This window comes from Hemicordylus capensis, chromosome 1 (assembly GCF_027244095.1).
Source record: "Hemicordylus capensis ecotype Gifberg chromosome 1, rHemCap1.1.pri, whole genome shotgun sequence".
Lineage (NCBI taxonomy): Eukaryota > Metazoa > Chordata > Lepidosauria > Squamata > Cordylidae > Hemicordylus > Hemicordylus capensis.
The window spans coordinates 403362863-403386393 of NC_069657.1; the positions used below are offsets into that span (position 1 = coordinate 403362863).

At 43.8% G+C, this 23531-nt stretch overlaps 2 protein-coding genes across 10 annotated transcripts in view; one reads left to right on the forward strand and one right to left on the reverse strand.

Annotated features, from left to right (window-relative positions):
- Positions 1–1223: 1223 nt before the first annotated feature.
- Positions 1224–18636, reverse strand: SUPT7L (SPT7 like, STAGA complex subunit gamma). 9 transcript variants are annotated; one of them, XM_053305886.1, is made up of 8 exons: positions 17939–18077; positions 17218–17301; positions 15645–15755; positions 15205–15314; positions 13132–13806; positions 6276–6600; positions 5161–5398; positions 1224–2321 (listed from the first exon to the last, which is right to left on the reverse strand). In XM_053305886.1, the coding sequence occupies exons 5-8, from the start codon at positions 13542–13544 to the stop codon at positions 2041–2043; spliced, it is 1257 nt and encodes a 418-aa protein (XP_053161861.1). In that variant the 5' UTR covers positions 13545–13806; positions 15205–15314; positions 15645–15755; positions 17218–17301; positions 17939–18077; the 3' UTR covers positions 1224–2040. The 9 variants fall into 9 exon arrangements, with proteins under 9 accessions (XP_053161861.1, XP_053161814.1, XP_053161833.1 ...); XM_053305839.1 differs by lacking the exon at positions 17218–17301 and adding an exon at positions 14858–14938 and having other exon boundaries at positions 15290–15314; positions 17939–18076; XM_053305858.1 differs by lacking the exons at positions 15205–15314; positions 17939–18077 and adding an exon at positions 18429–18569.
- SLC4A1AP (solute carrier family 4 member 1 adaptor protein) overlaps positions 18257–23531 on the forward strand; it is a 28095-nt gene continuing 22820 nt past the window's right edge. The window contains exons 1-3 of the mRNA XM_053305811.1: positions 18257–18847; positions 20851–21043; positions 22639–22761. Coding sequence (XP_053161786.1) covers positions 18257–18847; positions 20851–21043; positions 22639–22761 — 907 coding nt within the window. The remainder of the gene's footprint in view (positions 18848–20850; positions 21044–22638; positions 22762–23531) is intronic.

The window sequence follows — 23531 nt, forward strand, 5'->3', positions numbered from 1 at the left end:
ACAATCAATCATAGCTACTAGTAATAACAAAGCAGTCTTCCTAACTATCATGTGTGTGTGGATGCATGTAAGGTCAGTATGTAAGGTCAGTAATTTGCAACATCCTAAAGTGTTTGACAGTAGATACAAAGATTCACAGATCATGCTGGATATTGCTGGATAGAAATTACTATGATCTCTAGCCCCATGGGATTTCTTGTCTAGGAAAAACTTTTGCTTCAGCCTTGCGGTTTTAGCAACAATTTCAGGAATGAGCAGCTCTGCTTGTTGGACAAAGCTTACTGACTGGCCATGTCTGAGGTGGCTTCTTTTATACAGTCTGCTCCTTTTGATCTGGCATCAAGTTCATTCAAGATGTCATGAATCTCTAAAGTGTCAATTGCTGTTATAGCAGGATCTGAATTCCATCTCCTGTTGTCATTAGCTGTTACCAGGAAGAAGCTGTTGTACAGACATTCCAAAAACAAATCTGAATCTCTGAAATTGGCAGACTTCTGGCTTTTGTGTAACCAGACATGGGGGAGCCTCTGGCTCCAGTGATTGTTAGTAAGGCAAGAGAAAATACTAAATCCTATATGTGAGAGACGTCTGCTTAACAGCATGTGTGTGTTCAAATTTGCAACATCCTAAAGTGTTTGACAGTAGATACAAAGATTCACAGATCAAGTGTCCCCAAAAGCAAAAAGGTTGTGAAGAGAGGAAGAGGAAATGCAAGTTTATCTCAGACACTCTTTAGAGTTGTACAGCCTCAGAACACAGACCAGGAATACCATTGTAAATACTGATTCAGAGGAAATACGAGTGTATCCCTTGTGTCTTTCAAGGCTGTAAAACCTCGAACAGAGGATAAGCCATTCTTGCCTGTCTCATACAATAGTTTAGTTCACTCAGAGTTCAGGCATCAATTGATTGTTTAATAAAGTTGAATCAGACACAGGCCTTGATTTCACATAATTCTGGATGGATAACTCCAGGGACAATGTGGTAACCAGGGTGGCCACAACATAATTAAGGTGGTAAAGATTGCCAGTTGTCTGGAATGGACCAGTACCCTGTACACTTTATTGACCATTCCAATGACGAGCAGAAGCAGGATTAAAAATGCAAAACAATTGCATTTGTTGCATAATTAATATAGTTTACGGAATTCAACTCTTATTGGTGCAGAGTTTAGGTTACCTTGTTTCAGACATATTTTTTAGAGGGAAGAATGTACACAGACCTGCATGCAAGTCAAGTTTTATTTATCTGCCTCCTGCACAATGAAACAAAACATGATTAGGAACAAAAATACAAATAAGAAGAGTAACAGTGACCATTATAAAGGCAAACAGAAATACTAAACCATGCGCTCATTTTTCTAAAATACAAATTCAGGCTAGTTCAAACAGAAAATCTACACATTCTAGTTCAGTTCTTGGATAGATTGTGGTTTCCAACACAGATTAAACAGGAATTCATGTCCCTTCCATTTTTTCCATTAAAAAAAATACAAATCTTACAGATTCAAGATTCGATCAACCAATCATTGTAGTCATAGAACTAATGGAATTATTATCTTTATTCAAAGGAAACCAAGTACCAATATAGAAGTTATCTTGCTTCAAGTTGTGATAAGAATCCATGTTTAATTTGCTGAGAACTCAGTGGAGTAGCAACTTTCCATGTGGAATTCCAATGAAATGAACTAGCATTATTTTACTACCACAACTAGCTTTGGGCAAGAGTGACTGCTCTTGCAGTCACTTCAGCAAGGGTCACAATCTAATCTTTGCCCTTTGCCCAGCCACCTGAAGATAGGACTAGGTTTGATGCAGTACAGGTTCACTTTAAGCTGCCTGGTAATCTAGCAAATGGGGAGCATAAAGCATATTCATATTCAAGGCAGATTACAGGCAGGCAGAGTAAAGGACAAAACACCACATAAAAAATTCAATCAATGACTCCATCAACTCACAGGCTGACTTCTTGCTTGGAGTCCAGTGTTGTTCTGGGCTGTTTGTTGAATCAGTCCATACTGTCACGACCAACAGGCCAAATTTACATTTTCTTCATCTTCTTCTTGCTGCGCTGGTTGAAGACTGGTGAAGACCCCATTAGGCTATCCGCAGAATGAGACCCATAACTGCTTTCCGAGTCATTGCTCTGTGGCATGCCAGCTTCACTTATGCCTGACATTGGCTCCTCAAACACATCACTGCCCAAGACGCCATGGTGCCCATGGACGTTGCCCTCCTCACTCTCCTGAGGCTCCATCTTCACCGGGGCCAAATTCCAAAGAGGGGAAGTGTTCACCTCACCACCTGGAGGCAGAGAGCTTACTAAATCAATGAGCAAAAGACACAATATAGATATGAATATTGGCAGAGGGATGGGGGAAGTAGGGCAACTAGTGAACTAGCCAGTCGGGGGTGGGGTGGGAGAAAATCTGAGGATCAGAGAAATGGCATATAAACACTGTTTACATGTTGAGTATCTTCCACACTGACATACTTTATATGGAAATTTGAATTAATTTCCAAAAGAGTGTAGCGATAGTTAGACTTCAGGGAGGACTAGGCTTCAATTAGAGTAACTGCTTGGAGGGTAGGCCTCTCCAAATAAGGAAGAAAGCCCAGGAGAATCAAATCCCTGTAGCCCAATCCAGAGTGAGGGGCAGGGTCTATAGACTGGATAACAGCCCATAGAGGAGGGAGGGGTGTGTTGGAGATCACTTCTTCCCTGGAGGCCTTGGAGTGAGGTCTGATCAGCAACTATTATAGGAAAAAAGGGGTCTAACAGCCTTGGACTGGGAATGAACTGGGAGTTCATTACCTGGAAGTAAGTAGGAAGGATAGGGACCAGTTCAGCTAGACACGCCAGGGAATTTATTTTTGTTTAAGTGCTTGGATCTGGCTGCATGGTTCGTGTAGTTCCTGGAGAAGGGTTTTGCTTGAATGGAAGCAGCAATTGTTGATTCCGCTATAATTTCCCTTTTCATCCAATTATTAATAAATCCTTGTTGTTAAAGAGTGTCACTCCTTATTGGGTCCTGCCCTAGTCACACACTCCTGAAGGCCTAAGACTGCTAAAGCCTTTCTTATAGAAAGGGGTTTTCCACTTTTCTCTCTCAGAATATTCCCTTGGAAGGGTGAATTTGCTCATATTAAAAAAGCAGATGGTGGCAGCCTACCCAGGAATCCTCACATATAGAGGAGAGATTTCATACCCTGCCACACACCCTTTTTGATCATTACAAAGAAGGTCAACGAATACTAAAGAGGGAGAAAAGTGAACCATACTAAACCAGTGTACTCAAGAGGGGTTGGCTACAGATGGGGAAACAAATGGAATACTCAGAGGGAAAACCTCTAAAAGCATTTTTCCCTAAGTCCTCTCTCTTTAACTCATTGCATAAAACTACAATGAGTGGGACACTCATGTACTGCCAGCACACAGAGGCCCTTGTGAAGAAAACAACCGTTGTCAAGAAGGAACAAAATGTCTTCATTTGTAATTAGTAAACATGAATCCACTCTCAGAGAAGCATAGCACACTTAGTATACTGCCAGAATGTTAGCCTCTTGGTCTCAAGCACTAAAACACTCATATCGAACTTCTTAAATGAATCACTTGCATCCCCAAATGATCTAGGAATAGCTTGCTGCATCCTTTCCCCCAGAATAAGAGCATTTCACATTTCAGAGGCATTGTAGAAAAACAATGAGTTCTAGCAGAACATCAAACAGATTTGTATTTTCAAAGGCCGGACTTTTTAAAGAAGAAGAAGTAGTAGTAGTGATAATAGAGGCTGAGATTCAGGCTTTCTTTGCTATACATGCAGTTAAGATTAAGGTTAACAGAAGAGACCTTGAAGGCTTTGTTGCTGTCGTTTTAAAACTGGGCTTATAGATGAAACATTCCTTATTGTAGAAAGCCGTTGCTTATGCAGAAAGCCCTTATTGCTTTCTACAATAAGGAATGTTTCGTGGAGAAGTTCAGCAGATAAAAAATTTAACCCCTCCCCCCCACAAAAAAACAATCCCTTGGTGGCAGAGGGAAGAGGTTTTAAAATATATAGTTGCTGAAGAGCTGGACATTTTTATACCAACAAGCCTCTCCACCCACATTCACTATTATGCCTTGGCCTGAAAGGAGAGCTTTTGGAAGCAGGAAAAAATCCATCTCAAGAGTTTATTCAGTCCGTGAGCCCTCTGCTTAAAAACAGCCAAACATACAGGTACTTATGAATACATCCAAGTTCCAATGACAATATTCACAGAATACAAAGGACACAGCAGCCTTTGTCACATAACCAACTAAGCACTTGCTGGCAGACAATACATAACTGTTTATATTTATCTGAAGTGAAAAGTCCCACATAGTTTGAACCTTCAGTTCCTTACCATCAGCTTTTCCCCTTGACTCTCTAACAGGAAGTAGAAATCTCAACTATCTAATTATTTGAACATATGGGTTTTTTTCAAAAGCCGAAGGCCAGCTGGCCTTTTCAAGTCCCACAAAGAATACCATGGGATTTAATGCCATATTGGAAACATTAAGTTAATTTATGTTGCATACTGTTTACACAAAAATGGCATATGTCAAATACAGCTAGTAGACATGTTGCATTTCTTTTGAGATATTGTCAATTTGCAACCATGATCTCACATGTGGAGGGGTGGTGGGGGACGGGACAAATCACACTCTCGGAAAAATAAGATGGGCTTTGTAAGAATGGGACTTTGCTTTGTGTTTACTTACCCTTTGAAAAGAGCAATATCCTATTTTTGAACTAGCTAGAAACAGACAATATGTTTTTATGAAAGCTGGAATTCTCAGGCACATAAGGGTCAGTTCACACAACAATCTCAGCAGCAATTTCTATGACTACTGTAGCAATTTTTCCAGCAGTTTGTTACAGGCGTTGCTTCATTCTCTAACTTTACATCACCCACTTTTTTTTTTTAAAGCACACCAAAAAAAAATTCTGGACAATTGAAAATGTGACAGATGGTAGATCATATGTCCACCAGATCCATCAGCACTGTTAAAGACGGTGCCTATGTAATAGTGCTGATAGATCTGAAGAATTTAGAGTAAGCAAGCCATGCTATGCAGCAAGTACCAACACTACTATTTTATTACTTAAAGCACCTTTCTGGTGAGGATACTACGTACCTGAAGCTTGTGGAGACCCTTCTGCTTCCAGGTGAGCTGAAAAGCGCTCACTCTGAGCTCCAAGTACTCCCACAGGCAAAGACTGGTCCCCAGATGCTAGATCCCCCTCCAGCTCCTCACTCATGGGAAATGTGATGTCACTGACTGGCTCCTCCTTGATCTTCACAGGTTTTGTGTCCTCTGCTGCTTTCTCAGGATTGACAAGCTTTTCATACTCTTCAGAGAGTTGCTTGCTGACCTGTCAGTAATCATTTGGCAGGGAGGAGATGGAGATAGCCATCAGCAGTCTTGTGCAGAGACAGTGGAAAGTGAATGGCAGCAACAGACTGTGCAAGGACGGATGTTCTCACAAAACTACAATGGAAATACATAATCGCCCTGAACCTCTGAAAAGAGGATGTTTCAATCTGTAGGAAAGTCCCTCTCTGACTTGACGTAATGAGGAGGAACATAGGAAGCTGCCATATACTGAGTCCATCTAGCTCAGTCTGTCTACACAGTCTACACAGACTGGCAACGGTTTCTCCAAGATTTCAGACAGGAGTCTCTCTCAGCCCTATCTTGGAGATGTCAGGGAGGGAACTTGGAACCTTCTGCTCTTCCCAGAGTGGCTCCATTCCCTAAAGGGAATATCTCCCAGTGCTCACACATCAAGTCTACCATTCATATGCAACCAGGGAAGACCCTGCTTAGCTAAGGGGACAAGTCATGCTTGCTACCACAAGACCAGCTCTCCTCTTTGGACCTGGATCAGCAACACCCAGGCCCACCACAGCGTAGTCCCTGCTGCACACACTGCCAGCGACAGCTGGGTATGGGCCCGACACTCCACTGCCATCCAAGACCAGCCCCTACTTACCTCCATTACCCTTATGGAGAGCAGTTCTAACAAATGTACAAAGTAGCCATACCCAAGTAGAGATGTGCATGGTCCAGCGTTCAGCTGGTTCAGTGGCAGGGGCTTACCTTTAAGGAGCAGGAAGAGTGGCTGAACACTGAACAGTTTTAAATGCACTACAGGTAGAAAATTCATACCAAGTTTCCGTTTACCACAGTTCTCATGAGAATTCACTTAACTACTTCGCTCAGACCAGACCCTTTCCTTCTGTTCTCACCTGTAGCATATAGCTGTGATAATCTTTAATCCGGTGTTGCCAGAACTTCTGCAGAGAGAGCACACTACCAATGCCCACTTCATGGAACACCTGTTCCATGACATCTGGGAAAGGGGTCTGTCCAAGCCGAGCTTCTCGGTCCACAGCAAAACGCAGGAGCTTAGTGAACTTCAAGCAGTATTCATGAGCTATGTCTGTCAGAGTCTCCAAGACATTTTCATTGGCACACTCAAAGCCTGCATGAGCCAAAATGGTGGCTATCGACTGGTAAAGAAGCTGGCGGCAAGAGGTCCAACTCAGCTCAGTTACTGGTTCCCCTTTGCCTCTGAAAGCAGAAAGACAGCATACAAAGGCCTCAGTGAAAATAGAGGAAGATATTACTGAGTACTAGCATGATGCGTGACAAAGATTTCACATAGGCCTAATGTCTTGGTTAGCTTGTCCCCTGCTAACTGAGCAAAGAAGCACCTTTTAAAAGTGGTGATTCCCTTTATTTAGCAGGGGGAGAGCAACTGGCCCTATCCATCCCCAGCACAGCACCCTTCCAGTGGCTGTTGCTGGTGTCTATCTTATGTTTCTTTTTAAGGTTGTGAGCCCTTTCGGGACAGGGATCCATCTTATTTATTTATATCTATGTAAAACTTATATCACTTTGGGAATTTTATTGAAAAGCGGTATATAAATATTTATCGTATTCATATTTGTATTGAGACAGCTTGCGTGAAATCAAGGAAATAACTTTTCTTACAAGCTCATCTAAAGTTGTAAAGTTGTGCTGTGGAGTCAGTGTCGACTCCTGGCAACCACAGAGCCCTGTGGTTTTCTTTGGTAGAATACAGGAGGGGTTTACCACTGCCATCTCCTGTGCAGTATGAGATGATGCCTTTCAACATCTTCCTATATTGCTACTGCCCGATATAGGTGTTTCCCATACCAGCGGGGATTTGAACCAACAACCTCTTGCTCCCTAAGCAAGTTACTTCCCCACTGCATCATTAGGTGGCTACAGCATATCTACACTGAGAAAAACATGGTCTTACTTGAAAGTTAGTTTTCTTGAAGTAAAAATACGCAGCAATTTTCACAGCGTTCAAAGTAAAACGTTTGCTTTGCCATACCATAGATAGCTGTAACAACATTACCTCAAGGAAAGACACTCAAATTAATTACACTGAGGTAAAAATGTCCAGCTATTTAAGGGAGTTGTGATCTGCACAGATCAAGAGCCTAAGGCAATGAATTATTTGTACATCTCAATCCAAAGTATTTCTAGAGCAAAGCCATTTTAGCTGTTAAAATAAAAAGATTATTACACTTCTGCGTAATATCCAAGTCACTAGAGCAGCTTTGCAATTTGAGGTGATGTAGTGGCCAAGATTTCTCACATGCCACATCCTAAACATTTACAGGCTGGCAGAGCTAGCCTCAAGGTCAAGCCGTCTGCCTAGAGTTGGATGGAAACTTATCTGTTCACACTGAAAATCTGTACTATGCAAGCTTATTACCTGAAATGGCTTGGGAGACATTCAAAACATTCAGAGAGCCAAATGTTTGTCTGTTTTTTAAAATATAGCTGCTAAGGTATTTGACCAGCCCAAAATATTTGGCTGAGCTACTCGAAAGCATACATTCATCAAAATGACAAGATGACTCTACAGGAGCATCTATCCTACTGAAGATTAAATATAAAACAACAGAGTTCCTTCATTGTTATTTTAAAGCAATGAAATGAAATTCTAAAATAGTGTTCTGAACTATTCTATGTGTCAGTTCAAATATGCCTGCCGAAAAGCAGATGGCCAGCACGAATTGCTGCAAGCCTCATAGCTTCATAAAATACGAACATAAGAACAGACCTGCTGGATCAGGCCCAAGGCCTATTTAGTCCAGCATCCTATTTCACACAATGGCCCACCAGATGCCTCTGGGAAGCCCACAGGCAAGAGGTGAGGGCATACCCTCTCTCCTGCTGTTGCTCCCCTGCAATGATATTTAGAAGTATCGTGCCTTTGAGGCTGGAGGTGGCCTATAGTCACCAGACTAGCAGCCAATAAGAATAACCTAGAGTTGTACATAGCCTAAAAATGTGTAGTTAATTGGCAGCTCTAGTTTCCAGTTCACATCTCTAGGTTTTGATCAACAAAACTACAATTTACCGAGGATTACAATGAAAGGCAAAGAGAGAATTCCAGATAGTGGGTGTTTGACTAGTTGGGAACATACTAGAAAGTTCTGGGCTGACACCTATTGCCTCCCGAGTCTGCAATGTACAGACTTTCTTTCTATTCATAGTAGTAGCAAAATCTGTCAAGCCAGATAAATCAAACTTGGCTTTCAGGGTTAATGAGGGTTCAGGCATCATAAACTGGGACATTTTCTGTTTTGATCACTGAAAACGACAGGCCTCCAGCAGTGAAATGCCCCCATCTGAAGGGATGAGAAACTTCCTTGACACAACACAAGGCCTTTCCTGTTATAAGTGGGAATAACCTGGTGGATCATTTCCTGTTTAACTAGCATGTTAAGGTGAAGGGATCTGAGCACGTTTCATATGCACAGAAACAGCTGAAGTTCATTCAAGTAAAATAATGGGCTGAAATGATAGACCTTTCTGAAGGCGAACACTAAGCTCGGAGCACGTTTGGGGACACAGATTGCCTTCTCAAAATTGCTTCAATTTTATGAAACATTAGCTGCTGAGCTGTATTTTCTAACAAACGAAGTGCAAAATAATTCCATCATTTGACAAAATTGTCCTTCCAAATAAAATAAAGAATGATTCCAGTAAATTAAAAACAAGATTGAATTAGTTACAGATCATGGTAGTGACACGATTCGAGAAATAGAGACACTTTTCCCCTCCTTTTTCTGATGTTGGCCCAGCTGTACCAACAGCCCTTCTAATAATCCTGGACACACCTCTGTGTTTTATTTCCTTACTAGCTGACCCGTGCGGCCGCCGCCGCCCTGCGGGGGCTGAGTGCAACCGCCACCGCCTCGCCTCCGCGGCTGGGCCTGGCCAGTCCCGCCGCCTCGCTTCCGCGGCCGGGCCCGGCGAGGCCAGGCTACCTCTCTCTCTCCTCCCGCCCCCCCGTCTCCGGCGGAGCAGAGTGTGGCGGCCGCCGCCAGCAGGCCTGGCCGGCCCAGAGTGCCGCCACCGATGCCGTGGCCGGCCCCAGAGTGCCGCCATCAGGCCCGCCACCTTGCCTCCGCGGCCGGGCCCAGCCCGGCCAGTCCCGCCGCCTCGCTTCCGCGACCGGGCCCGGCCCCGCCACCTCGCTGGGCCCCTCCGCCTTGCCCCACCTCGCTGGGCCCCGCCACCACGGCCTGGCCCGCCGCCATCGCGCTGGGCCCGCCGCCTCGCCTCGCCCCACCTCACGGCCGGGGCCACCGCCACCTTGCTGGGCCCACCGCCTCACTGGGCTCCGCCACCGCGGCCCTGGGCCCGCCGCCTTGCCTCCGCAGCCGCCCAGCAAGCAAATTCTCCTGGGTGTGCTGCCAGCCAATCAGGCGCCCCCTGCAGCCCAGCCAATCAGCTGGGCTGCCGGGACGCATTTCTCCTGGGCACACCCTGTGGCCTGTGGAAAAGCAGCAGCACTCATCCGCTGGGCTTTAACCATTAGCACTCATGTCAAATGGAGAGTTTCTAGCAAAGCGTTGCTCATAATACCTGAGCAGGCCTGGCCATTAGCATAGCCACCTTGCAACCCAGATACCAGACAGAGGCCTTTAAACTGAGAGACACAAGTTTTGGGCAGTATAAAAATATGGTAAATAAATAAAAATAAATAAATTGCCTGCTGAACAGAAGACAAGAAAGCCAAAACCTCTCTGGTCCATTCCCTCCCTGGTCCCATGCTTCCCCTCCACCCACACCCATTTTCTTTTTCCTTCACTAGCTGTGTGGCATGCCTGAAACCCTGTTCACCACTACAGATGAAGGAGTGAGAAAGATGACAGGACTGGAGAGGGGATCCCTACAGCTGCCTGGTCCCTTGATTCAGTGGGAGATACAAAAGCCCATGCACAGTGTCCAGAGAGCAAGGGGTGGAAACCTTATTTACAATATTAGCCTCAGAATGGAGAATATTATATTCTCCACCAGTGTTCCCTCTAAGGCATGCTCAAGCGTTTTGTTGTTTTCATATGTCCACTCAGTTAATTTTAGATCCTGCTCAGTTTGAATCAGGAAGGCCCCCACTCTGAATGCACATGCACACACCCCGAATAAAACTCATTCTGTACACAAATGAAAAAAAGATTAGAGGGAACATTGTCCTCCACACATTAAGATTAGAGGGAACACTAATCCACGAGAAAACAACTCCCTGAGACAAAACAACAGGCCTTTCTAATACAGGCTGTCCTATGACTTGAAAGAACGCAGCAAAGTATCCAGAATTAACAGGGGCAGCGGGCCCAGCGAGCAAGAGGTTGCCAGTTCAAATCCCTGCTGGTACTATATCAGGCAGCAGTGGTACAGGAAAGTGCTGAAAGGCATCTCATACTGCATGGGAGGAGGCAATGCTAAGCCCCTCCTGAACTCTACCAAAGACAGCCACAGGGCTCTGTGGGCGCCAGGAGTTGACACTGGCTTGAGGTCACAACTTTACCTTAACTTTTGTAAATCTAAGTGATCAGAATAAACAGATTATACCTAAACTGCTGTACTCTTCTCAACACAGCATGAGGAATGCAACATAGAGTGTAGCTTTGCAGCTAGGGATGGCTGTAATTTGTTTGAGGCACCTGCCCTCAACTCCTGCCTGTGGGCTCCCTGGAGGCATCTGGAGGGCCACTGTGTGAAACAGGATGCTGGACTAGATGGGCCTTGGGGCCTGATCCAGCAGGGCTGTGCTTATGTTTGTTTTTAAATGAGGCTGGGTAAGCACTCCAGTACACAGCAAGAAGCACACTCTTAAAAAAAAAAAAAAAAAAAGCTCAAAGAATGCTCAAAAAGCACTAAGGCTATCTCTCCTCCTCCAACATTTCATTTACTATTTACTTTTTAAAACAGGGGTGTACAACTCAAATGCCCAACCATGACTTGGTGCGTGGGGACCAAGGTCAATTTTCAGCACATTAACTATTACATTAAAATTATTATTACAAATATCAATGAAAGCAGTTTGTTACTGTTACTGGTCAATCCCCTTCCCCCTGCTCTGTTAACGGACCCAGAATTTTTAACTTAGGGTATTGGCCAAAAAATAGGCCTTATCCCTGCTGAGTCAGTGGGGCACTTGGAGTGTATGCCAGCCCCAAAGAAATGCCCTCTCCTCTCCATAGACCATTGTCACTTTCAGGCTACAATCCTAGGCATGCTTCCTGGGAAGTAGGTAAACTCTCATGGGCGGAGAGCTGGTCTTGTGGTAGCAAGCATGAATTGTCCCCTTTGCTAAGCAGGGTCCACCTTGGTTTGCATTTGAATGGGAGACATGTGAACTGTCTAGGATATTCCCCTTAAGGGATGGGGCCACTCTGGGGAAAGCATCTTAAGTTCTAGGTTCCCTCCCTGGCATCTCCAAGACAGGGCTGAGAGAGACTCCTGCCTGCAACCAGTAGAAGCTGCTGCCAGTCTATGTAGACAGTACTGAGCTAGATGGACCAATGGTCTGACTCAGTATATGGCAGCTTCCTATGTAAACAGTAATTAAAATGTTGGAGGAGGAGAGTGTAGCCTTATTGTTCTTTGAGCTTTTAAAAGAACAACTAGATGAGGCAAGGACTGCAATTCAGAATCCTATACATTGGCACAGTGGATCCTGAGGTACATTTTATGGCTTATGTACAATACCTGCACAGTGCTAGAACAGATGTCACAGCATACAAGGAAACTTACCTCCTCCCTCCTACTGTGCAGGTGTCCCTGTTTGCTAAAGTTATCTAGTGAAATTAGCAAATCTGGCTTCCAGCCTGGAAAGTTCACCAAAGTGAAATACAATCAAAGAAGATGTCCTGAGCAGACAGACTGAAGAGCTAGATCAAAACTAAGCCCACTGGTGCAGAAAAACAAGGGGAAACATTCCTTTTTCCTAGTTCTTTGGAAACTCCTGAATCACCTGGAAGAGTGAATGGGCAGCCTCCCCACTCTTATCCACTCATCTCTGTTCGTTATACTTAAAGAGTTCCTCTCCATACCCAAGGAGGAAAAGAAGAGGCATTTTAAAAGAGAATTTTCGTTTATCACAGGTTACAAGACTCTGGGGTCATTCACATGGTGGGCAGTGGAGAGGCTGGTCCAACTCACCTTCCCCCGCCCCCATCAATCACAGAAATGTTGCTGGGAGTGCGGACTGAGCTCCCACATGATCTGCGCTGAACCATGCAGTGCGGAGCTCCATAGGCTGGGATGAAGTTTCCCCAGTCCCTGGATAGCCCACAATGCACCACGCCACAAACACGGTTCATTGATGGGATCCTGCAGGAGACGGGCACTCTAGGCACCCATCTCTGTGTCTGCTCAGGCTGAATGCAGCCCGAGCAAACACACAATCCCAGAGCTGGGATCAAGGGCACACTGGTGTCCTTAACCCCAGCGAAAAGCTGGGGTAAAAACCTGGGGTAGGCGGCACTGCCCCTCTGGGATTGGGCCTGATCCCGGCAGCTCACATACAGCCTAACCCAGGCTGGGCTTCCCTAGTCTGAGTTAGGCTGTGCGTGAGAACAGCCTCACTGTATGTGGGTGTGCACATGCAGGTATAATGGATCAATTATTGGGGCTCTTCATATGGCAGATTTATCTCCACTAGAAACTTTTATGGGACTTACTTTTGAATAAGCATGCCCACGACTGCTCTGTGTGGCCCCAGCCAAACACAGCAGATCATTAACCCCAAACAGCCCCACCACATACCTGTAAAAGTCACTCTCTGGGTCACTGTGCCGCAACTGAAATGGCATTTTGGGCATTTTACTATCCAAAGGAAGCAAGTCATCCGGGAGAGGCGGGGAACCAGGACAGGTTGGCAAAGGCTCACTCTCTTCCAGTTTTATACCCTCCGCTTGCTGCTGGTTCTGATTCTGAGCCATAGCAATGAGACTGCGCAGTCGTCTGTTGTGTTGGATGAGCTGGATGGTGTGAATGGTGAGGCTACATGGCTCTGAGGGGATGTCCAGCATGGTGGTAGGCCTGGGCTTGTTGGCGGAAGGCTGATGCAGGGGAGGGTCCTGGACCTCCACGGTGCGAAATTCCCGCTGAAGCAAGTCAAAGGAGCTGCGGTTGGCCTGAATGGCTGAGACGGGGATCTCACCCCAGTAGCGCAGCATCTTTTCCGAAAAAGGTCTATTGCACTAAAAAGAGTTCAGACATCAAGCTCATAAAGAGACTCTCCCAGCAAGATAGTGACTCTCCAGCTCTCCTTTGCCACTGAAGGAGACAAAACTTGTTGATCTGGTTTGAAGCACAGAAGAAAAATCCAAAACAATGTTATCAAGAGTTCTCATTCACAGCTGAAGGCAGCACGCAGTAATGCAGTCTTCATAAGAGCAGTTGAGTGACATTGTGAAAGCAATTATACAGTCGCTGTCCCTAGGAAAAACAGGGGGAGGGGGAAGACAGCCGAGAATTAAGCCCTTCACCTTGCAACGGACTTGTGTGATCCATTTAGTGCTAGAGACAGATCCAAATAATTGCTAACTTTTATTTTTTTCAAAGGAATAGCAGTCATTACTTGTTTGACCTAATAGCCTTTAGTGGCACCCGAGGTATTTTTTGCACCAAGCATGGCCTAACCTTAAGGCTGCAATCCTATACATACTTAGTTACAAGTAAGCCCCAGTGAACTCAGTGGGAATTACTTCCAAGTAAACGTGCACAGAATTGTACTGCACATCTTGTGCAACACCTCACCCATTCCCTCTTAAGACTATTATAAACTGGAGCTTAGTCTTTTCATCCTTCCCATCCCTCTCCCCTCTTCAATTTTTAAAAATGTACGCGATTTATTTGCTTAACATCAGCCTGTAAAAAATTCAAGATGAACCTGAAAGCTTGACTTTGTGTGTTTTAGTGGGGCCTCATCAAGTTATTTTGCTACTGTTGCTCTTTGGTCCCAAAGATAATTGCATACCATCATCATTTTTTAATTTAATTTTATTTTTTTTATTTATTACATTTATATCCCACTCTTCCTCCAAGGAGCCCAGAGCGGTGTACTACATACTTGAGTGTCTTCTCACAAAAATCCTGTGAAGTAGGTTAGGTTGAGAGAGAAGTGACTGGCCCAGAGTCATCCAGCTAATATCATGGTTGAATGGGGATCTGAACTCGGGTCTCCCCGGTCCTAGTCCAGCACTCTAACCACTACACCACGCTGGCTCTCATTTGCAACACGCTTTACAATCTAAACTGTTCTCACCCTCACAACTCTGTGAATTAGGTCACTATTACTCAGTTTTACAGAAGGCATTCAACCTGGGAAAAGGTGTCCAAAGTCATACTATGAGTGTACTATTTATTATTTATCATATCATATCATATCATATCATATTATACTAAAGACAAATACCATATAGTGTGCAAATTAGTAAATACATATCTGTCAATACTGCATATACTATGCAAATTAATAAGTTCATACCTGCAGACCATAGACACAGCACTCCCTGTAATCTAAGAGCACTATTCTATTCTCCTCTCTTCTGTAGTGGATGAACACTGCCTATAAACTCTGTAAGGAACTCAGCGACCATTGTGGCTTCACATAGCACTTACATGCAAAGTATGTATAGTTTTACAAAAGCAAATATGGCTCTTATGCTTTCTAGAGAAAGCAGCAGGCACACAAATGTGTAGCAGTCATAAGAAAGAGAAACAGATTTAACATACAATGGATATCAAGCTGTTAATGGCCAAATGATCAATAATTTACATGACTGGTTTCTCTTCAAAATATTCATCTATCTTACAGCCCAATCTCATGCTTACTTAGAAGAAAACCTCACTCTTGTTCAATGGCATTTACTTTCAAGTACATGTGCATAAGATAGTCCCACTAGACAGATTAGGATACAATCTCCTCTGTGGAAGAGAAGAACCTAAATGGGAAGGAGAAAATTCCAGTGCAGATTAATTTTGAATCATCAGTGTTGAAGACAAGTCTGGACAGTATAGCAATAGCATTTACATTTATATAACGCTCTATAGCTGGAAGCTCTCTAAGCGGTTTACAATGATTTTAGCATATTGCCCCCCAACATTCTGGGTACTCATTTTACCGATCTCGGAAGGATGGAAGGCTGAGTCAACCTTGAGCCCCTGGTCAGGATCGAACTTGTAACCTTCAACAGATTTATCCATTATCCAGGACAATCTTAAGGAATATGAGAGAGTATGCAACAATGCAAACACAACATTGTCAGTCTTACCTTCATATTTCCTCCATGCTGTCTTTCTGATTTTGTCCACATGGATGAAATATTTTCTCCCTACTTTTCTGTGTGTGTAGTTCCACACTCTACCACAGCTTCAGTTCTGAACTGAAAGGAATCAGTATATAAACCATTTAAACTATGCATAAGCACAAGAATGTTATCAGTAATGTAACATCAACTGCAGTATAGAGGTCCCAACTCAGACATTTATTTCTTAGGCAGTAAAATCCTGACATGGACTTTACTATCACAGCTTCTCATGCACAGCCAGTTGTGTGAGATAACCCTAATGTGCAAAAACATTTACTTTGTCTCCAGGGATATACCATTTTTGAAGTGTTCTCTCTGGTATGGAAAGTTGCCTTCTTCAAACCACAGATTATTTCTCAAGTGGTTCCCAATTGAAAACTGAGGCAATAATGACATTTCAGAGGAGCTCAACATCTCAGAAACAAATGTCTGAATTGGCTCAATGTTTTGTTTACTGGGGAAAACAACTAAATCATGGGATGGAGCCCATAGAGTTGTTTCTCAATACTGCTCACAGCCTCACTAGGGTTGCAATCCCAGACACACTTACTCTTTATTCATTTTGAAAATTTGCAAGCCCCACTTCCATATTAAGCTCCTGAATAATACAATACAATACAATAAATCATGTAAAATATGTAAAAATATGTAATAGTTAATCTGGTCTGTGGCTGTAATAAACTAAACTAACTACATAATATAAAAATCACAGAAACGGCAGCCATCTCCAAGTGATAAACATCCAGGAGAACCATAAAATGCTAATTTAAAAAAACAGCTACTACTTATGTTGAAAGGCTTGGACAAATAGGAAAGGCTTTGGTGCCAAAACAACATCAGAGATGGCACCAGGAGAGCTTCTCTAGGGAGGACATTCCAAATACAAGATGCCATAACATACTCACATGGTATGTGAGCCAGCGTGGATATGTGAGCCAGCGTGGTGTAGTGGTTAGAGTGCCGGACTAGGACCGGGGAGACCGGAGTTCAAATCCCCATTCAGCCATAAAACTAGCTGGGTGACTCTGGGCCAGTCACTTCACTCTCAACCTAACCTACTTCAATCTAATCTCATCAGTTGTTGTGAAAGAGAAACTCAAGTGTGTAGTACACCGCTCTGGGCTCCTTGGAGGAAGAGCGGGATATAAATGTAAATAATAATAATAATAATAACCAAAGATATCCTATCTCCAGTCACCACTTGCCTAATCTCACCAGGAAAACTTGGAGCAGGGTCTCCTTAAAAGCAAAGTTGTGCCATCAAGTCAGTATCAATTCCTGGCACCCCCAGGGCCCTGTGGTTTTCTTTGGTAGAATACAGGAGAGGTTTACCATTGCCATCTCCCACACAGTATGAGAGGAAACCTTTCAGAATCTTCCTATATCACTGCTGCCCGATATAGGCGTTTCCTATATTTCCATAGTCTGGGAAACATACGAGCGGAAATTTGAAACAGAAACCTCTTGCTCCCTAGGCAAGTAACGGTACTTCCCCGCTGTACCATTAGGTGGACAGGGTCTCCTTACATGAACTCACATAGAAGTCCGGGACTTCTTAAACATGTTCAAGAACAAATTCCATGTAGTTTTTTAAGCAAGCCATTCTGTACCAACAGCTCCTCTGTAAATAAAATAGGAAGGATTAAAGATTGAAAGGATTAGCCTTTCAATACCGCTCGTGAGAAAATTAACCTGATCGTATCTGTTCAGCAGTGAAACCAGCTTAGGCGGCTCTCCTGTGCAGCACAAGTGCTTTCTTTTCCATTTGATTGAAACCTCTAACAGGTTAAAAGAGGGACTCTCGCTGCAATTCTGTTTACCTGAGTAAACCGCACTAAACTTAATGGGATTTACTACCAACTAAACACGGTGCGTCGCCGCCGCCGTACTCTGCACACTTGCTTGGGAGTAAGTCTCATTGAACTCAATGGGATTTCCTTCCGTCCCGAGCAAACATGAGCACAGTGTGGGGCAGTAAGATTGTTAAGGCTCCAAAAAGATGTGCGAAGCGAAGTGATCATTTGCCCTGGTGGGCCAGGGTGGGAATTCTTGCACCGGAGAAGGCAAAAGAAGGTGCCCTCGTACGTATGCACCCTTACAGGCGCGCCAGACTCCCTGGCCAAAGACTCTCTCGAGGAAAAGATGTGGTGGGGCTTCGGATCCCCGACATCATCAGGGGTCTTCCTTGGCCAGCGAAAAGCAGCACCCGCTCCCTCTTCACTCGGTAGGAGAAAGATCCCCCCCCCCCTTTGACAAACCTGTAGCCGGGGAGCCCTTCGCGGGTGGCGGCGCTCCGCTTCCCTCCCTCGCCGTTCTTGGGGAGTGCGGAGCACCGCCTCGCCTCCGCTCTTCCTATCACAGATCTTTAAGGTACCCCGCGGTTGCTTTTGCCGCAACAGGCTAGCACGCCTTCTGCGCCCCCATCAGGGTTGCTCTTGCCCCATCTGCTCTCACTTAGCCCTGTGTGGGACCGGAGTGAGGCCTAGCCCTTCTAGCCAGCAACTCGCTTCCCGGAACCAAACTGCCGGGGGAAGCGGTTTCCGAGGGGACCCAGTTTGGACAAGGGACGCACAAAGATGGCGGAGTCCGCGGAGGAGAGCAAAATGACGGAGAATTTTAAGAAGCCGATCCTCCCGTCTACTATGGTTCCTCCTCCGCCATCGCGGGGGAAGGAGACTGAGGGAGCGGCGGCGGCTCCAGTCTTGGTTCCGAAGCTCCCGCGAGGGCCTGCTCCAGGCCCCTGCCTACCTGAGCTGCCCCTTAGGTACCAGGAGCCGCCCTGGGGAGGCTGCCCCGCACAAGAGGAAGGCTCTTCTGGCTACAGCCTGGAGACGGTGAAGGGCGGCGCGGTAGTGGGTAGCCTAAGTCTCGCGGGCCGGAGCTGGTGGCTGGTGGGGCGTGCTCCTGGCTGCGACCTCTCCCAGGCGCACCCGTCGGTGTCTCGGCACCACGCTGTGCTCCAGCACCGCCCGCCCCGTGCCGCAGGAGACGACGAGCAAGCCCAAGAGACTGAGAAGGGCCCCGAGCCTGGCCTCTACGTCTACGACCTGGACAGCGCACACGGCACGTTCCTCAACAAAGCGCGGATCCCGCCCCGCACCTACTGCCGCGTACGGGTGGGCCACGTCCTGCGCTTCGGGGGCAGCAGTCGTCTCTTTGTCTTGCAGGTGAGAGAGCCGATTTCGCCTGTGGAGGACCTGCCCCAGAGAGAGTCTTATCTGTTGGGCTGGCCGTTCATAGGTGCTACATAACTTTTGGTCATTCATTCGTCGCTGTCAAGGACAAAAAACGACTTTTCTGGAAGCCTTTTGCTCTAGGAAACAGGCTTAGTTTGAATCTGATTCCTCTGCTGTTTCAGAGTGCTGTGGTTCACCTATACTGGCTTTTGTTTTGTCTCTGCAAATTTGTGTTGGGATATGAATGGAACAGATATATCCATTAGAATGTATGTTGGTATTTAAATGACTACCTTCCCTTTGTTATCACTCAGTAATACAAATACTACCTTTTACAGGCTAAGTGATGCTTTTAGCAACACATACGAACGTTAATGGAAAGTGCTAGTTTAGTAGTAGATCTAAGTGCAGATTATAACTGTCGTCTCTATCAGTTGGGTGCTGTTATATGTGGCAACCAAAAGAGGTACTTCCCCATGTAGCAAAACTTATGAGTGTATTTTGCTGTCACATATAGCCAGGGATATGTCAGAGAGCCTAGAAGGAAAATAATTTTTTTCCTCTGAGACATTCATGTTCAAAATAGGACACCAATCAAACAGATTGCAGTCTATGTTGGGCTACACAGTTATCTTCTCATGCAGGTAGACTGGAAAAGGATCCACATTGGCTGAAGTGTTCTATGGGAGTTAAATATATTGAAGGAGCTATTACCCACAAAGGAAGAGCTATGCTGATGATCCTGCTTTGTAGATGAAATGCATTGGCCCTTTGGGTTTGTTACCTATAGGCTTCATTTATTTTATTCATTCATTCAGGAGGGTTTAGCATAATGTATTTCACATATACATGACAATAGACAAGTGTCTCCACCATGAAAAAGGTGCTTTGCTCAATTTTCAGTTCAACAATAGTAGTGATTCAGCTTTTCAGAAAATTGAAAGGATTGTTCCTTTTCCAGTCTAGGAGACTTTCCTGGCTGTTAAAAGGAAGGATGTTGATCTGACTAAGTGTGGCAATTATGTTCTAGGTCAATCATGTTGTACAGTCAGCCTGTGATTGACTGTACAAGGGATGTGCTGTGTAATTCCAAGCACACTTTAATCTCAGAATTAGATTAGAATCTCAGCCTATTTTGAGTATTTAACTGGCATATGCATTGTCGAGGCAATATCATGGTAGTATGTTTCTAAATAGCAATGCTATCTGCTATTTGCTAAACGTTTTACCATTCAGATGAAAGGTGCTGCGTTGCACCTACAAATGGAAAGGTCTGACTAGCAGAAGTGACAAATGTTGATGAACAGAGACTCTTCTATGTTGAGCTCAGGGAATATATGCAAGCTGATTATTTCCCTGCTTGTAACCTTTAAAAGGCATGTAAGGAAGCAGGCAGAAAATAATAGAAGTTGTGCCTGTTTAAAATCAGGCAAGTTAAAGCAAGAGCTCTGCATTTCTCAAAGCTCCTAGGAGATTCTTGCATCTCAGTTGCATTTGTCATAAAAGCATGTGTCTTCAGCCCACATTCTCACATGTTTTCAAATGGAAATAGAAATTTGTTGTAATAGAAGCAAACTTAATTTTTCATTTTAGCAGAGAAGTATACACTATTTTAAAGCATCCAATTTAAGTTAAAAAAAGAAGTAAACAGCCTTTCTAGCAGCTGGTGTGTGCCTACAATTTTACATTTAAGGAACACTGGCTATAATGCTTTGTATGCTTGCTTCTGTGTAAGTAAGCAACTTCTGAGTACCATATTTAACTGAATTGAAGATGACCCCCTTAAAAAGTAGAGGTTAAATACACTTATATCTGCATTTACTCAAAAAGAACTGAACTCTGAATTTAAGATGACCTCCTGAATTCTAATATCAAAGAACTTGGAAAAAACCTAATCTTGGATTCAGGTAAGTACAGTAAGTCTCTTTGACAAGACTATCAAAATCATATCTCCCAAGAGTGTGCCATTTTGAAGGCTGTTATTTACTCTGCAGGGCCCAGAAGAGGATCAAGAGCCTGAATCAGAACTGACTGTAACCCAGTTGAAAGAACTGCGTAAGCAGCAACAAGCCAAGTTGGAAAAAACAATGCTGGGCGATGATTCTGATGAAGAAGATCGAAAGCAAAAGGGTGAACAGAGCAACGAAAACAGTCGGATTACTGATTTGAGTTGTTCCTGGGGAATGGGTAAGGTATATTGTATTGTGGAAATGATTCTAAACTTTATCTACAACTTTTGAAACTTGTGGGGTGTCCATGAAACCTCCTCTGCATTTTTACCTTAGACTTGAATTGTAGTGAAGTTTTATGTGAGTTCTATGTTTACTCAGCAATGGGCTTATTGCATACCATGTCAAGTCTGTTTACTATAATTCAGTATTTTGCCATTTTACAAAATCCACCATAAAGCAAGAAAACAAGCTTAATACATTGAACATGAAGAAGCATTGTAAACATTATTGCAAAAATCATGATACAAGGGAAATACCAAATATCTGTGATGGACCACAGTAATTTATAGCATTTTCTTTAGTTATTGCACACCAAGATAAAGACTGTCTCAAGACTTTGTGCATATGTCTGTTACCTATAGACACATAGGTAAGACTAGTCTGATACCCTCCTAAATCATATTCTATTTGACATTTTTCATGCTCCCAACATTAAAAAAAAAAAGTATAGTCATAATGTAAATCTGTACAATTGTAGGAACTGAGTGGGAAACATCTGGACACGTGCATGGCCTTCTGTGCTAAGGTACTAGACCAGGGCAATATGGAAGAAAGCCCAGGGAAGCTACAAATGAATTTCTCATGGCACAGCAATTTGTAGATGTCTTCAGTTTAGCTCAACTGTGTATTAAATAAATTCCAGGTGCTCACCTATGGTAACCAAGTGCTTTAACTCCAGAATGAATAGTGTAGTTGCTATATGTTGTTTCTTTAAATTTTTGTTTAGAAAATATTTTTAAATTATGAAATATCTCTATAAATGTGGCCATTTATTTACAAATTATGCCAAGTTGTACTAAAAAACAGAGGCATATAAAATATTAATTTTTAAGTTCTTAGAATCTGATTTGTGATTTTGAAATTGAATGTATGGAGTTTTCAGACATCCAACAAATACATCATGTTTAGTCTCTGTGATATAATTGCTTCTTTAAAAAAGAAACATCACCCACAATCCTTTATACCACAGGAAATTCAGTATTTCAGTTTTAGCACATTTCATTAACTTCTGTTCCACATAATTTATTTGAAATTACTCTTACACTTCAGTTTTTGAGGTAGCTGACAGAATAAAGAAAACTGGGACTTTAGGACAGTAATGCTGTCCTAAAAATCATGATCCTAAATACTTTCATCTCCCTTTTATTTTGATGCAACTATAATGTCATGATATGCAGGCCTAGTTTCCTCTCTGTTGGAGCAGGTTGATATAGGGTTCAAGAGGGCCCTCTTCCCTTACTTCCCAGTGGTTATTGGGCACATACCCTCTCTGGAGTACCAGCCATTAGTTGTGATTTGAGGTTAGGCATGCCTCCTATGCACTTAACCAGCCATCCATTTCCTCCCCAAAGCTTTATGGGAATAGATTGTGCTCATGGTGTGTAAGTATAGAACCTCACAAGTGAACCTGAGGAGGAACATCTGCTTGGCTTTCAAATTCAGTTGTCATGCAGTAATATTTTATTTTGGCTACAGTATTTTAAAGGGCTCTATGCAACTGTCCTCCATTCCCAACACTTGTTCCTAATTATACCTGCATTTATCTTCCAGGGGAAGATGCAGAGGAAGAGGAGGGTGAAGAAAACCCAATTGCCATTGAGTTTCAAGAGGAGCCTGAAGCCTTTTATTTGAAAGACCCCAAGAAGGCATTGCAAGGTTTTTTTGACAGAGAAGGTATGTGTGTTACCTATGGTCTTTGTCTGCTGAGCAGATCACCTGTGATGTCTAGTCATGCTGAGGTTGTCCGTCTTCTAGAATTCCTCCTGAAAAAGATACCCAATATTTATTTTTCTGTGTAAACTGCTTTGAAAAATTTGTTGAAGAGTGGTATATAAATATTTGTAGTAATAGTATTACAGTGCTTTAGTGACCTTAGTAGATACTATGCTGTTGAATGTTGGCATTGCACAGTAATGACGGAAGTGTAAAGAAATAACAGGAATATAAATTTGGTTCTTCCTACCAGTACTTGATAGTCAATCATTTCCAGCACTGGGAGGATAGTATGCAGATAGATCTTTCAGTTTCTTCTCTCTGTTACCTACAGTCATCCCCTACCCCCTTTTGCAGCAAGAATGAGAAAACGGGCAACATGGTAGAGAGATTAGTACTTCATATGCACAGCAGGTAGTCGGAAAGATTTTGCATAGCTGTATCCTGTTGAAGGGATCTGTCCCTGTGAAAGTCATCACTGTTGGCCAGTGGCAACTCTTGGCCTTTCCACACCTGCAGTCATAGCCAGAATGTAATCAATCGCCCAATACTTTGATCTGGATCAAAAATATTTATGCAAACAGAAGGAACTTCCATTTGTAAAAGGGGGAGAGGTCATTTTTGATTATTTCCCTCCTCCTGCACCTTCCCATACCACGTGCCATTCTGTTTCAGAGGGTCTACTAACAGGACCCTTGGGAGTTAAGGGGCTGCAGAGGAAAAGAGAGACT

What these genes read in the sequence shown, in the direction of transcription:
- SUPT7L (XM_053305876.1), bottom strand. Translation starts at nt 13,544, where the DNA reads ATGCTGCGCTACTGGGGTGAGATCCCCGTCTCAGCCATTCAGGCCAAC. An exon ending in ATCACAGCTATATGCTACAG is followed by an intron (nt 5,399 to 6,275) that starts GTGAGAACAGAA and finishes GATTACTGACAG; the next exon opens with GTCAGCAAGCAACTCTCTGA. An exon ending in AGGGTCTCCACAAGCTTCAG is followed by an intron (nt 2,322 to 5,160) that starts GTACGTAGTATC and finishes TCATTGATTTAG; the next exon opens with TAAGCTCTCTGCCTCCAGGT.